Genomic DNA, 17335 nt, shown 5'->3' with positions numbered 1-17335 from the left:
GAAAACAAAAAATTGAGTTTGTAAGCTTTTAACTTCCTGAATCATATGGCTACATTCTCAAGAGACATAAACAGAAGACACCATCATCAGTTCAAACAAACATGGATATCCCACCACTGTGGAAAAATGGGTCATAAAAGACCTTTATGTTTTCAGCTATATGGAATACCATATAGATCTTTAAACATGCCTCACATGTCTTCTCCTATCAGAAATAGGTCTCTTAAAATGAAACCAGTGTGGAGAATCAAAGATATACAACATAAATATAATGTTATCTTATCTTCCCCCAGGCCTTCAACAAAGGAAGGCTGGTTCTTTGACAGTGGTTGCTCTAGACACATGACAGTAGAAAAGAGCTATATTTCTTATCAAAAGCCTGTAAGCTCCGGGTGTGTTACTTTTGGGGATGGAGTTACTGAAAAAAAATTTGGAAAGGAAAAACTGAGCTTTCCTAGTCTTCCTTCTCTTAGTGATGTAATGTTGGTTGAATAACTTACGCTAATCTTCTCAGAATCAGTCAATTGTGTGATCAAGGGCTGAATGCCAATTTTACTAAAGATAGATGCATTGTTACAGATGATGCCACAACACTTGTCATGATAGGTACACATTCCTTTTATGGTCTCCTAATGTTTATTCTCAAGTTTGTCACCTATCTCATAAAGAAGAGGCAAACTTGTGGCATAGACGCTTTGGTCAAATAAATATGAAGTCTATTAAGAAATTTATGTTAAAAAATGCCATCGTTGGTCTTCCCCCTTTCCAAGTCATAAATGGAACAAGTTGTGGTGATTGTTAAGCTAGTAAAAATGTTCATGTGTCTCATAAACAAGTACCTTATACTGTTTCTAATCGCATTATGGAATTACTTCATCTAGACTTTATGGGCTCTATGCAAACAGAAAGTCTTGAAGAAAAAAGGCATGTTCTTGTATGTGTTGATGACTACTCAAGATTCACTTGGGTGCATTTTTTTTTGTGATAAATTAGAAACGTTTAACGCTTTTCAAGCTTTATTTCTTCAAGTATAATGATAAAAGAACCTGAATATAATTTGTATTAGAAGTGATAACGATCGTGAATTTGACAATTCTCAATTTCATGAATGTTGTTCCTCTGCTGGTATTCATCATGAGTATTCTACCCCTATTACTCCTCAACAAAACAGGGTCGTCGAACGAAAGAATCAAACTCTCTAAGAGATGGCTAGAGCCATGCTCCATGCCAAAAAAATTTCTTTCCACCTCTAGGTTGAAGCTTTGTTTATTGCATGCCATATCCATAACCATGTTGCTCTACGTCAAAGTTTCTCTAGTAAGAATTATGAAATATAACGGGGGAGGATATTTGGCAATAAATGTTATATCCTAGTGGACATATACATCAAGAGAAAATGGGATTCCAAATCTAATGAAGGCATTTTTCTAGGTTATTCCACTAATAGTAGGGCCTATCGTGTGGACGACAAACATACACACTTTGTTATGGAATCTATAAATGTTGTAACTAATGATGTTCTAAATGGTTCTAATATTGTCTCTAAAGAATAAGAAAATAACACGTTGTCTGTTTTTAGCTCAAATGTTTAGAATAAGTTATCTGACAAGTTCACTGAAAGCCAGAATGAGAATAGTGAGGTTATAACTTAAGAACATGAAATTAGTAAGAAGCAACCCTCGAGCAGGGTTCATAAACATCATCCTGTCTCTAACATAATTGAAAGCTTAGGAAAAGGTGTCTCCACCAAAAGAAAAGACAAAGTTAACTACCTTGAGATGATAAGTAATATCTACTTTACCTCCCTGATTGAACCAATGTGAAAGAATCCATTGTCAATGAATGTTGGGTGAATGCAATGCGGAAGAAGCCAATTTGTGAGGAATGATGTATGGACTCTTGTTTCTCATTCAAATAATGTGAATGTTATAGGGACAAAGTGGATCTTTAAAAACAAATCTGATGAAAGTGGAAATGTGATCATAAATAAAGCTCCCTTAGTTGCTCAAGAGTATACTCAGATTAAAGGAACTTTTGCACCTGTGACTCAACTCGAAGCTATCAGATTACTTTTGGGTATCTTGTGTTAAGTTGTCTCAGATGGATGTGAAATCTACCTTCTTCAATAGGTACTTGACTGAAGAAGTGTATGTTGAGCAACCTAAAGGGTTTATTGATCCCTCTCACCCTGATCATATGTACAAGCTTAAAAAGGCTCTTTATGGCCTTAAGCAGGCCCATAGGGCCTAGTACGAGCAATTGACCTAGTTTCTTGTTGAGAATGATTATTGTAGAGGAAGAGTTGATAAAACTTTGTATATGAAAAAATTTGACAAAGATTTTGTTGTTGTTCAGGTCTATGTCGATGATATCATTTTTGGTGCATGCCTCGGAAGATAGTTGATCTTATGGTAGAACAAATGAAGAAAGAGTTTGAAATGAGTATGGTAGGTAAGCTGATATACTTCCTAGGGATTCTCAATCAAACAACTAGAAGGGATCATATTTATTTCACAAATTAAGTATGCTAGAAGCATTGTAAAGAAATTTGGACTTGAAAACACCAAAGTCAAACGAATTCCTGCTCCATGCACTCTAAGCTTACTAAAGATGCAAATGGAGATAGTGTTGATGAAAGTTTATATAGAAACATCATGGTCAGTTTATTATATCTCATTGCTAGTAGACCAGATATTGCTTTTGCAGTTGGAGTCTGTGTTCAATATCAATCTTGCCCCAAATCTAATCATATTCTTGGTGCCAAGAGAATAATCAAGTATATCAATGGAACAAGTGACTATGGTTTATATTACACATTTAACACAAGTAGCTCTTTTGTAGGCTATTGTGATGTTGACTAGGCAGGGGATTCTGAGAACAGAAAGAGCACTTCAGGAGGTTGTTTCTTCCTTAGAAACAATCTTATATCATGGTTTAACAAGAAACAAAATTATGTTTTTCTATCTAATGTAGAAGCTGAATACATTACTGCACATAGTAGTTATACTCAACTAATGTGGATGAAGCAGATGCTGAAAGAATATGATGTTCCACAAGAAGCCATAACTCTTTACTGTGACAACCTTAGTGCTATCTATATATCAAAGAATCATGTTCAGCATAGTTAAATCAAACACATTGATATACGGCATTACTCCATTTGTGATCTTGTTGAAAATAATCAAATTATTTTGAACACGTTCGTACTAAAGATTAACTAGCAGATATATTTATTAAAACCTTGGAAGCAATCCAGTTTGAAGCCTTAAGGGCAAGTTTGGGCCTTTGTAAAATTAATTTATAGCAATTTATTAACATGTGTTGTCTTAGGTAGGTTTGGGCCTTTATAGTAAACAAGCCCTTTTTTGTATTCTGTTGATGGCCTACGCTCAGCTTAATGTTGTGATTTGTTTAAATTTGAATTTAAGTAACTGGTAGTTATTAATTAAGGCGCTAATCCCTTCCAACGTGGTTGTTCATCTTCTTCCTCACATTGTTCCAACTGCCCGAGTTCTTTATTTTGATTATTGTTCTTGCATGATGGTGAATACTAGGAAGAAGGCATATTTTCTAGAGAAAAAGATGATTCGTTTCAAGGGAAAAGCTAATCAAAAGAAGATTGTTGAAGTAGATATTCCTAAGGGTTACACTCTCCCTCAACCAATAATCTTGATGCTTCTTGTTCCATCAAATGGAAGAGATCGAATGTTGGCTCTCTAGTCTCTGCTAAGAGAAAGATTGACATGTTGTTCATAACCACTTTGACTATGATTGATTTGGTGGGGTTAGGTAAGATAATTTTAGTCGACTCTAACAAATCATCTTTTAACAGTTCCTATGAATTTGGACAAGATTACCGTGTGGTGAGTCGTGGTTATGAACAAAATGTATCTTCTAATCTTGGTGAACCTTCTAGCAAACAAGTTAGGGTTTCTGAACAATCTATTACTGATAAACCAAAAGTTAACTCTATTATTGGAACTAGTCTTACTGCTATGAATGTGAATATCTATAGAACTAGCTCTGTTGTCTCATTGAATGTTGATAGTCCCTATAAATTGATTGATCGAATTGTGCATGAGTCTGAGTTGTGTGCTAGTGGTAATGTTGATGGTGGGTTTGATAAAAATGTAGTTTTAAATGATCAAATGGTTGAAGAATTTGCTAATTTTTTGCATGCAAGTGAGAATGGTTAAAAGATGCAAGATGTGAACGATAATCTTGAAAGAATTAATGATGAGCATGTTTAGTTTGATAAAAGGGAGAGTTCTGTAAAGCCTTCAGATTCATCCAGTCAGGATGATATTCCCCTCAATCAAATGTTATCCAAGTTGAAAGATGTTACATTGGAATGTAAAGTCAACTTTTAAGTCTTTAAAAGAAAATTCTGATGAAGAAGATGTTGAAGATGTATCCAAGTTCCCTAGAGATTGAGGGTTAATCAACAATTTTGATGATGAATTTGAAAAAGTTCAAGAGCTAGTCACTCGTGCTTCTGCAAAGGGTCAAAAGAAAAAGGCAAATCCTGTCTCTGTCCTTCCTATGCCACTTGATGGTGTCTCATCACTCTGAGGAAAGTGCATTCTTTTGGAAGTTTGTAATCAAGAGGAAGATTTTTACTGGAAAGAAGTTGTCAAAAAAGGCACGAGAATGTCTTGATATCATGGAACTGGTTATTAAAACCGATCTAATGAAGACCGTTATGAACCTTGGCCCTTATTATCCTAAACTTGTCAAAGAATTTATTGTCAATCTTTCGCTTGCTTTTGATGATGTGAATTCTCCTAACTTCTGAAGGGTTCAAGTCAGAGGCCACAGTTTTGTTTTTGCTAATTATGTGATTAATTCTTTTCTTGATAGGAATATTCTCCATAACACTCAATAACTGCGTCCTTCTGTAAAAGATTTGGTTTTTGAATTAACCGGAGGTTTGAAGAATGCTTGATCATAGACTGAGTAGCTTGTTTCTACTGAGCTAAGTGCTAAATATGCTATGTTGTTTCGCATTGCGTTTTCCAATTGGTGTCCTTTTCACCATTATGGTCTTTTGATTGCTCTAGCTACTTTATTGTATCAAATTCAAACAGGTGCTACTTTTGACTATAGGATTTTTGTCATTGGTCAACTTCAATGGTACATTGGTTCTTAGGATTTACATTTACTTATTCCCTATCCATGCCTGATTTGTGGTATTTTGTTATCTTAGAAGCCTGATTTACTCAGCCAAAGAGCATATTGGTGCCAATCTAGGTCTGCTAAATTTTAACTACAAGTTATTTCAAGGTCATCATGTTCTAGATATTGCCCCACCTTCTCCTAGTACTATTGGGGAAGCTCCAAGTGCAGACTTTGTTGCGTCCTCCTTGGTCATCATCTACTGTACTCCTTATCTGAGGAGATTAGAATGCTTAATGATGCTATTGATCATGCTTCTAATCGGAAGTGGGAAAATTCTTCGTTGATGACTTTGATGAGGTAGGCTAGAGTGGATCCTGATTGTGCTAGGCCCTCTACATGAATATTTTCTTTAAGCTAGAGGGGGAGTTTGTTGCCAATGCTTGGTCTAATAGTTGGATAATAGCAAATGAAAACTTTTGGTTTGGTGTTTGGGTTATACGTTTGGTTTGTTTTTAAGTTGTTGTTGGTGTTTGTACTATTGCTGCTTCTGTTCCATTATCTTTTGTCTTCGAATTTACAGACTTGTTCTTATTTCTACATGGACCTTTTCTACAACTATGACTCAATAGTTATTTTTCTACACTTGTTAATTGATGATATGGGTTGGAAGTGTTTAATATCTCATCTTTAAAAAAATCTTAGCCAAAAGGAGAGTTTGTTAGAAAAAAATGACATTAGCTAAATATATTTGTTTAAGATTTCTGGCACTGCTCATATCTCTGATGGATCTTGTCTGAGGTTGCTCTTTTTGTTGCCAAATCTGCAGAATATTACCTTTTTTTTTTAATTTAATGTATTATGTAGAATATTTTATTTGAAATCTTTTCCTTTCGAGTGTGTTGACAATTTTGTGTGGGAATGTTTTCCATCATTCCGTTGTGCTATTTAAGCTCAAGTTCTCTTGCTAGGGTTGCCACACATATTATTTGAGAGATCATTGTGAGAGGGGCCTAATTCAAGAGAAAGGGGCCTAAGTTCGAGAGAACGAGAGTCTCACATCTAGGGGGAGCCTAGGTGATCAACTAAGTCGAGCTCTACGGGTGTCACTGTAATTGTTGTCATTTACAGATAAGTACAATGTTATAATTGCTTGACTTTTATGTATTAGTGATATATCTTTCCTGGGCACACTGCCCCTCTGACGTAGATAATTTATCACCGAATTGGGTTACCAATCATGATGTGTTTATTTTTTTTTCAATCTCTGTTGTTTTACTGTTGTTTCTAAAATTTCCAAGACGTCTTGTGAGACAAGCATATTGAGTACAAGTAACCACTTTCAAAAATTCCAAACTATTTATTGATTAGAGGGATCAGTGGTACTTAAAGAGCTAGATGTAACTACAGGAGTAAAATGGTAATTTGACCTAGCTATAGTTACAAGTAATTCATGAAGGATCGACATACTGTTGATTGGTTATATCCATGGACACATAAATATATCTACAGTGCGAAGAGTGCAGTTGTGGGTCTTTAGTGGAGTGACCTACAATTAATGAATGTTGATTAATCTAATTAAAGAGTTTAATTAATTAATCGTGAATCATTGGAGCTTTTAATCTATAGGTCCATTAGGCTCACTTGCTCACTCATAAAGGGTAAAAATGAGAATCCATTTATTTTGGATTATTTTGAATTGTTCAATTTAAATAAGAGAACTAATTGTATAAGATACAATTAATATAATGTATATAGATACATTATAATATATAGTTAATTGTAAATACGATTTATAATTAATACAATATATGAGAGAAATTAATATTTGAATTAGATTCAAAAATTATTTATATGAATGAAATTCATATAAAACTATAAGTTAAAATTTATGTGGATGAGATTCATTATAATTCTATAAGTTATATGAGAGAATAAAACTGCTTTACGACATTTCAGTATTTGGATAAGTTAAGACACTTGTGTCAAAACAAACCCTTGGCGAAATAAATGTTCAGAAGTACACCTAAATGTAGGTGGTCCTTGAGGAGTCTATAAAATAGCCTTTTGAACAATCTAAAATAAAAGTGTATTTGTATGACAAATACTTATTTTATTTGAAAAATCAAAACGAAAGGCTTCAGACCTGTAAAAGGGTCAAGTGGTGTTGATTAACTAATTCCAAGTAAAGTCACTTAATAGTTACCAAGTGTTGTTAACCATTTGTCTTCATTTGAAAGTCAATTTCTAATTGTCAACCAGATAAGTCTTCATCGTAACGGGAGAGTTATGAGATAACTAAACCTCTATAAAGACTTACTCGAAGTCTATATTGTTGGGGATGATGCCAAACTCTCGCTGGGTCCTGTAGTTTATAAATACTGTATTGAACAAACGTTTGTGATGTAATAATATATGATATTTTTCTTCACTATTGTCTATGAAACATGGGATGTTTTATTTGCTTTACCACAAACCAATAAACTAAGATCCTTGGTTGTCATTGTAACTTAAGCATGTATGTGGAGACATACAGGTGGATCATGCCTTAAGTGATAACCAAAATGGTCTGTAGTATATGAATATAGGAGGGAAACCTTATCCTGGGGACACTACGGATGTGGCCCGCTTTGTAGAATAGTTACGAGTGTTGTGACTTGCTTCAGATGGTCTGACCTTGATCATTCATGTGTAGACATACGAGCAGGGGCGTCCTATACAAAGGAGTTTATATAAGACCAGACCACGAAGTGTTATAGTCTCCTTATATAACATCGTTCATGACAGAGACTTCACTTCATTAGGATGACCATAGGTAATATGATCTTAATCTTGAGTGAATTGGGAACTCTTGCCTTTGAGGGCAGTCCTTTGATTTGCATGGTGCAAGTGACCAGATTGTCGACTCAAACCTACCACTTTGGGGATTTGTTTGATTTGGGAGTTAGGAACTCAACTACACAAAATGGAATTCACTCCTTCCCCGAAGAAGGGGTAAGTAGATGGATTGCTCCCTTAAGGGCTGATTTTGGGGCTTTGAACGATGTGGCGCCACACACCTTCTCATGGCCCAAGAGGTGTTCACACATAGTAGGACTATGTTTTATTGTTCATTAGAGGGATCAGTGGTACTTAAGGAGTTAGATGTAACTATAGGGGCAAAATGGTAAATTGGCCTAGCTGTACTTACGAGCATCTGTGAAGAGTTATCGTACTATTGATTGGTATATTTGATGGACACATAAATATATTTGTGGTGAGAAGAGTGCAGCTGTCGATCTTTAATGGAATGCTTGACAGTTAACGGATGGTGGATCTCGTGGCTAAAGAGTTTAGTTAGCTATTCACGTACCGTTGGAGCTTCAAGCCATAGGTCCATAAGGTCCCCTTGGTAGCTCAATGGATTCAAGTTGAGAATCAGTTTTTGGGTCAATTTGAAATGTTCAAATTGACAAGAAGGAGTTTGATTATATATGATATGATTAAACTGGTCGATTATATATGATATAGTTGACATGATATATGAGATACATTAATTAGAGGAAAATGATATAAATATGATTTATATCTAGTAGAGGAGAAAAGGACTATGGTTTATATGTTGCATATGATGTGATATTAACCTATGGGTTATAAATATAATATGATTATATTTATTTTTTAATTAAAAAATTATGAGATAATTGTTGGTGGTTTTTTCTCCATAACTGAATGAGATAGTGGGAGGTTGGAATCAGTTTTCTTAACTTAAGGATAAAATGAAAATAGTTTCATTTTGCAAAGAGATCAGATAATCGGTTCATGATTACTGTACTGCCCATCGTCTAGTAAACGGGAGCATACACAATAGCTCAAGTTGTCCTAAACGATTGTGTACATGCACAACTTTCCTAAACGGTCGTCTAGCTTTTACTAAGCGATCACGTGCGCAAGAGATTTTACCTATACAATTGTCTAAACGATCAGCCCCATTTTACTAAACAGTCGTGCATCTTTTGCTAAATGATCAAGTAACCTTCTATACAATAGACTCCAAATTTCTCCCGCTTGCTTGGTTGTGGTAAACAATCTAGTTTCCTTCTTCCCTCTACCAAATCCAACAGAGCCCACACCTCCTGGATTCTCACTCCAAGAATACCAAGGTTACTGAGTGGTTGTATCCTCCTTGTTGCCTGTTCGTGTAGAAGACGATTCGGTGGTGAGCGATAGCGAGATTTGGTGGACGATAGGCTTGGCAATCATAGCGACTGCATGAGTTGCCATTCCTGACGAGAGTGAGAGATCAAAGAAGAAAAGTTCTTCAAAAGGTATGTCTCTTGGTCCTTTTGTTATTTAAGTTTGAAAAGCATGCCGTAATTTGTCGTTAAATGCATAACTTGTATGTTTGTTAGTGAATGTGGTATTTCTGTCACAATGAATTTGGAACGATCTTGCTTCCGGTCATAGGTACTCTTTCATAAGAGTTCCTTCATATATCGTCGACAAGATGAAAAACTTATAAACCTCAAAGTAGTCGGAGAGCTATGAGATGACGCAACCTCTACTATGGCTTATTGGAAGTCAAAGTTGTCATAATGGATAACGAAAATTGAAGATAGTTGAAAAAAAGAAATTATGTCAAAGTCATAAAATTTGAGATAAAATAGTATACTTAATCTCAGTCAGTTTTTATAGATTATCATTGGTCTATATCCATGGACACATAAATGTATCTGTAGTGAGAAGAGTGCAACTATAGGTCTTTAGTGGAGTGTGCCCACAGTTAACAAATATTGATTTATGAGGTTAATGAGTTTAACCAATTAATCATGTATCTTTGGAGCTTCTGATATGTAGGTCCATGAGGTCCCTGCCTAGCTCGTAAAGGGAATTGAGGTAATTATGTCTTGAATAGAGTTTGAAATGTTTCAATTCACTTAGGAAAATAGTATAATGTACAATGATACATTATAATATAAAGTTTATATTTTAATTAAACTTTATAATGTAAATTTAATTTTGGATATGATTCAAAATTAATTTATGAGAGAATTAAATATTTGAAAGAGTTCAAATATTAAAATAATATGAATTGAATTCATATTAAAACTATAGGTAAAAATTAATGTGTATTAGATACACATTAAAACTATATATTATGAGAGAAATACGATTGAATATGATTTACATGTAGGTTAAATAAATATGTGATATTTAATTTGGTAATTAATTAATTGAAATATTAATTAATTATTAATTTGATTTGATTTGATTTAATTAAATTAAAACTATAGATCATGGGAGAGATGTTTTATTTAAATATGATTTAAAAGAAATCATTATTTAATTTAATTTAATTAATTATTAATTATTTTAAATTAATTGGTTTTTGATAAACTTCCACATAGGGAGTTATCCGAAACGTGGGATAACTCCCACACTTCCTCTCTTTCTCTCTCCATTAGTTGATATACCTGCAAAGCATAAAGTTTTACAGAAGGTGATTCTCTTTACAGAAGGGTTCTGTGAAAAAACAACTTTCTCCTTTCTTCCCAATTAAGAGATTGGATCCCAGAAACCAATACCAAAATTCTCAAAGAATAGGGAGGTTTCCTAATTTTTGGTGTTCGCGAAATCCAGGAATTGGCATTTTTCATTCGAGACATCAACGAAAGCAAGTGTTCTTTCTTTTCTCAATAGGATTGCATTTTTAATTATAATGCATGCTTAACCTAAAATTTGTGGCTACTATCTTGTAGTCCGATCTTATGCAAAATCATTGCATAGAATACCCCACTCACATGTCACCTACATGAACGCGTTGAATCATTGTGTTTGTATCAAATAGAAAGTGGGTCATATCCTTAGTGTCACTAGGATAAGGTACCCTGTCTTATCCCTATACTATGGACTCTTTAAGTTGTATCTTAAACATTGATCCCTATATATCTACACATACAGTTCAAGACTCATAAGATTGCCTAGGGTGTTAGTTTATTGGATTTAGGGTTATTAAGACAAACCGAATTCATCACAATCAATAGCACTTATTGAAATAATATTGATAACTCTTTGTTAATGATAGTCAATTATTTGGTTTGTTTTTATTGATTTTAATTACATAATTTTATTCTAGCTTGATCACCTAGATTAGTATACTAAAATTGAATCTAATATGGAATCAGTTTAGGTAAATTTTGGTTCTCATAAAAGTGATTTAGGAAAATAACCTAAAAATAGAGCCTTTATTTTGACCCTAGACACCGGGCAAAACCTTTAGAACCAAAAGATTATATTTTTAAATTATCTAAGTTCACATTATCCATAGAAATATAGCTTTAATGGCTTAATCTCCTAAAGAAACTTTTTAGAAGATTGAATAGGTATTGAATCCAGTTCACCAAATCATTGAATTTGAGCTAAGTTATAAGTTTTCATTTTATACTAAATTGATTTAAAAAAAAAAAAAATGAGCATGTTTGAATCCCTATTTTCTCGTAATTGTTTATTAAATTAATTTTCTACCAAAACCCCAAATCAAGTTTCTCTTGGTTACTTAAATTGCAATATTGAGGAAAATTTTGTTGTTTATAAGAATTTTTATTTGTCAATGGAGAAAATTGGAAGTACTAAATTTCAAGATGGTACCTAAACAAAAGAGACTAAAACCCAACCTAAGAAAATTTTCTTCACACATTGGAATAAGGCAATAAGGCACACCTTGTTTTTCTTGTGGGTTGGGGAGTCATTTGCACGTGCATATGGCCAACAAAAATTCCATGGTAAATCCTCAGTCCTCACACCAGATTTTGACACGTAGCGCCCTTGCATTTGGCTTGTCACGTGAAAACCTATTTCTATTTCGCTATTCCTTGGGGACCTCACATATGTCAGTATTATTCCCGATCAAAATCCTACTTCGTAGGGCCTATTATATATGATTGAAAGTTGATTCTATTTACACCGCCGTCTTTCTCTCTCGGTTTTCCCTTTTTTCTTATTGGATAATTTATTTGTCTTCATCTGTATACATCATCTATCATTCCCTAATGAAAATTAGTTTAATCGAAATAATATTTCATTCCTAAATAAATCGTAATAGATTTGAACCGTAGACATAATTGGTTTATTTTCTATTACATGTACTTATAATTATGAATCAGTCACATTTATTATTATCGCTATTACTCAATCCGACGGTAAAAGTAAAGGTAACAATAAATGTAACTAATTCATCATTTTCATACATTACAGTAATGATATATGTAATGGTAGTAGCAAAGATAGTGAGTCTCACGTAATTTTCAACTACAATCAGATTGAAGCACCATTCGTTCTTCAATCAGATTACGCATTTTGATTACAAATTTGAAGGCAAATCCCACAGTTTATTACGATTACGGAACACAGGAAAACAACAACAAATATAATCAACTAAGTTTCGCTTTTCAAATTACCATTGATTGATTATGTTTCATCTGGACTAAATGTGGCCTTAATTGTGTAGAGTAAAAATATCTTCTACACTTTTTTCTTTGTGATTAGGGTTTTGAGATATAAAGCATGATTCATTAATTTTGTAAATATATATAATTTTTAAATATGATGGTGAAAAGAAGTCCAAAAATTGGTGGATTAGGGCAACAATCCAAATCCTATAAGAGTTATTCAAGTGGTTATGTTTAACAAATTTGATATATCTGAAAATAATAAACGAACATGTCGATATTTTAAAGACACAAGTCATTTTTCTCCCAATATGTTCTTATAAATTTCCAATATCTCTGGGTTTGTAATTTGTTTCCCTTCTTGGGTGTTTGATGAACACATCATGAATTTCGAGATTGTCCTCCATCATTCTTGGAATATTAACTGTCCACATCCAAACAAAGTTGGAAGCCATTTCCCACGGATATGGTCTTTGCGGACAAGCATGAGACAGGTCACTTCAACACCCTCGTACTTCCCACAAAATTTCCTAATATTTCAGTACGATAAAAAAATATATCTCTATGTTACCCATTTATTGGAAAATTTGTAAGTGTTAATATAATTATATTTATCATAATTTATCCACTTAAATTTTTAGTTAATATATGACTTTATATGGTATTAGAGTAGGAGATTCTCAGTTCAAACTCTTTTTGTGTTTTTTTCCCCTCCAATTTAATATTAATTTTCAGGTCTTCAAAATGTTAATATTACTTTCCCTTCAATAGATGTGGTGTTGGAATTAGAAGTTGGCGTTAAATGTTACCACTGTAAAAAGAAATTGGTATATTTTCTTGCAAAGAACTAGCTGTTGACGAAATTGGTGAGTTTTGCTAAATGTGAGAATAAGATTTTGGAGAAATTAAGTTTAACAGTGGGTATTTTGATGGGAGTCTATTTTTAGTTCTTGAATTTCAAGAAGAGTTAGTTGATCTGAAGATGCCATTTATAATCAAGTATAGTGTTTTACTAATTGTGTAATTGTTGAATTATCTAAGATATTTAATTCAAGTTAAGTTTCACGTATAAGGAGAATTTTGTCCATTGCACGCTCGAAATCTATTGTCGTCACAACTCGTCGTAGGTACAGATAGGATAGTCTGAGATGGGAAGTGACATGCGATGCCTTAATTAGATAGAGAAACACCTGCACAAATCTTAGGGGTAGGTATCCTCATCTTTCTCAATCTTTACACAGTATTGCATGTTTAAAGCGAAGAAACATACCATTCTTTTATTGATATATATGATACAAACGCATTAATCCTATGAAATGTTATTATATAATATAGCACACATCACACAAAACTACACAAATATTTAAGATAAACGATGGAGGAAACCCTAACTAGCTAGTGGAACCAACCATTTTCTTACAAGATCCAAGGACGGTAGGAAGGAATATAGATGATAAAAATGGTCGACATAAAGACTTTGAATTAATGAGGCAGATAATATAAGACATGAAGCTATGAAACTCACATATCTCGGACGTGGAAGAGATTAGGATTTTTAATGACTATGTCATACATATGAACCGAGTTGAACTTGGCAAAGTCCCTAGGGAGAGAAATTAGGTCAATGGAAGAGCTTTTATGAAACTGGAAGAGTTCTGGATCACCTCCGTAATACCTTTCCCATCCTAACGATGTGAGGATATTTTCTAACGAAGGGTAGGATGTGACAGCCTGACCGGTTGGTAAGTGTATCAATACCTTCGATCGCCTCGAGTTCCCTAGCCTTCCGTCGGAATCGGCTTGCGGATTTTCGATGAGGCGAATAACACCATTCTTGAAAACCCAAACCCCAGACATGATTGTTATTGCGTTGAGTAGTTTAGATGTTTTGGTGAAGTTAAGGAGGAGGGGATGGGAAGGGGGTATATATATATAAGCAATTGAGAGAATAAAACAGAAGAAAAATAGTGTTGAGAGTGGGGTGTTTATTTAATTAAAAAGAGGGTATGATGATAGGAATGTCTGGCTTTTGGCATAGAATCTAGATATTGTGGGTCCTAATGGGATTTAAATATGAGGGTACAGGGATTCTCTTGAGGGTGCTATTTTAGGATACAAGAACCATCCGTGTGGTTTGGTTCGATTTTTAGGAAGAATCTATATATGTTTATTTCAAGCTTTACTTTTCCATATATAGTGAAGAATCTTTGTAAATTGTAGACACTACACTACTCTAGAAATATAGTTCTTTATTTTATTAAAAATAAAAATAAGTCAATGAATAAAAAGAAGCTCAACCCACTTACATTTCACGAGCTATCCATGTGAAGGGGGTTGGTTTATTTGGAGATACGCTGGCCCGGCTAAAGGATTGATGTGAATTCTTAGTGTATTTTCCTTGGTGAAAAGGTGAAAGGATATTGCGAAGAAAGTTCTTGCATAAAATATTAAACTCTTAGGGATGAAATAATTATTGAAAATGGACCAAAGTCTCACATCGGTTAGATAAGAAGATTATGATGGATATATAGGTCAGGATAACTATCTCCATTGATATGAGACTTTTTGGGTTGAAACCAAAAGTAAAATCATGAAGGTTTATGCTCAAAATGGATGATATCGTACCATTGTGGAGATGTGGAGATGTGGAGATAAATTAAGTGGCCTCAGAGGAGGAAGAGATAATCCTATATTCTCAAAGACGATTGTCTATTACATATCTTTACAATACTTTAGAAATAAACATAATCCTCATTACTTGTCTTGAGCGTGTCAACTATATAATATTATTATACCTTTACACAATAGATGTTGGCCATTGTTATGTGATATAATCTTCCCATATTCTAGGGACTGCGAGACTTTACCACAGTGAGCTAGAATTTGCAATTTTGATAATTGATGTACAACCTTTTATTCAATAGGACCACGTTAGATGTAAATCGTATATGAATATACTCTTTTTTCCTTTTACAGCTTAGCTCAATAATTAAATATATATTAAGAGTAGAATTATACCGAACGTTCACCCACCTGCAATCACGTGGGCTACATGGTCCTCCACCTAGGACATCTCCGTGTGCGGGCGCCGGCACGTCAATTCTAGCATTTTGCATGACTTAAAATCAGCTAATTGGATCCTATTTCCTTACGTAATCCACAAATAAATAACGTAGAAATCGTAAAATATAGAAGATCCACGCACAAATTTACGTTAACTAGTTGTTAGGAGAGAATAATGTTATTACAGAAAATGTTAAATATGCTAAATACGAATTCAACTTAGATTTCAAAGGTGTACCATATATGCTTAACGAAACCCATGACGACAAATTCTAAAAGACACTAGCTTTTTTAGTTTGTCAAATCTATTGTCTCTATCAGATTTAACTTTATACTTAGCATTGGTTGTTGCAAATTTGAGGAGTGATTAACAGTTATGTGAGAGTTTCTGAACCTAACTTAGATGGCCAAACAAAATGCAAAAAATCAACAGAAATAAATCGAAAACAGTAAAGAACACCAAGATAGATATATAGTGATTCGACCAGTTTGGTCTACATCCACTTTGAGAACCAACTTGAATTACTTTATTAATGAGCAATAAAGAAATTTTACAAATTACAGATAATCAATGAAATCACCAATCTGTAATTTTTGTATCCACTGATACCGAGAGATCCGCACACAAAATCGCCTCTAAAAACTGAGAACAACCTGCAGCAAAACAGTCCAAAAACAGTGTGTTATCGCCTCTGACCAGCGTAGGCCCGCGCGTATCTCTCACTGCTGCCGCTCCACGCAAGAACCAGCGCGAAACCTATGCCCTCACCGTTGACCTCGCACGCCGGACGAAAATCAATCTAGCTAGACACCCACGCCACTGCCGCGGACGCTCGCCCACGTTAGACCCCGTCACCCACAGATAGCGGCGGACATTTTGCTTTAGGCAGCTTGTGGACTTCAGCGGTTGCGGCTCACCAGACGAAACCCCCAGGCGACTGCTTCTTTTTCCAGTTCAGCGGCTGCCCTACTCTCCAAAAAAAAGTTACACAAAATACTGCCCTATTTTTTAAGAAGAAGAGATAATTGCAAAAATGACACTGCTCAATAATTATGATAATGTCATTGGGCCTTTAAATTTCCATCAACCCAATAAAAAACCACTTAAAAAACTTGTTATTTTCTACAAATCTCTCTCATAACAAGAATATTTTAAGTGCCAAGTTGATTCTCCAATCTTCCTATCATCAAGATTTAATATTCAGCCCATCTAATAGGTATTTGAACCTATGGGCTGGAAGAACCTTGGTTAACATATCTGACAGATTCTCAACTGTATGAACCTTGACCAGTTCAACATCTTTCTAAGCCATAACTTCTCTGATAAAATGAAATTTGACATCGATATGCTTAGACCATTCGTGATGAGATGGATTCCTCACAAGATGAATAGCACTCTGGCTATCACAACGGACGATAGGAATGAACTCTTGTGACAACAACTCACCAACTATTCTTTTCAACCATATTGCCTCTTTCACAGCTTCTCCCACTGAAATATACTCTGACTCAGTAGTAGACAAGGCAACAACTGACTGTAGAGCAACCTTCCAACTAACCACATTACCAAACAAACGAAAAATGTGACCTGATAGAGACTTTCTTTTGTCAAGGCCTGCAGCATAATCTGCATTTGTGAATCCTTCCAACAATGTTGATTTTTCACAATCCCTGCTAAAATACAATGATACACTGGCACTACCTTTCAAATATCGAAGCACCCATTTAAC

General features: G+C 34.4%; 1 protein-coding gene across 1 annotated transcript; it reads right to left on the bottom strand.

Moving 5' to 3' along the window:
- Positions 1–13790: 13790 nt before the first annotated feature.
- Positions 13791–14435, bottom strand: LOC120076797 (flowering-promoting factor-like protein). Its single transcript, XM_039030712.2, has one exon. It carries the CDS (start codon positions 14397–14399, stop codon positions 14064–14066), a length of 336 nt encoding a protein of 111 aa, XP_038886640.1. The 5' UTR covers positions 14400–14435; the 3' UTR covers positions 13791–14063.
- Positions 14436–17335: the final 2900 nt, after the last annotated feature.

The sequence above is a fragment of the Benincasa hispida genome, chromosome 4 (assembly GCF_027475165.1).
Source record: "Benincasa hispida cultivar pf3 chromosome 4, pf3_genome.v1.1, whole genome shotgun sequence".
Classification (NCBI taxonomy): domain Eukaryota; kingdom Viridiplantae; phylum Streptophyta; class Magnoliopsida; order Cucurbitales; family Cucurbitaceae; genus Benincasa; species Benincasa hispida.
This window is presented reverse-complemented; position numbering and strand designations above follow the sequence as displayed.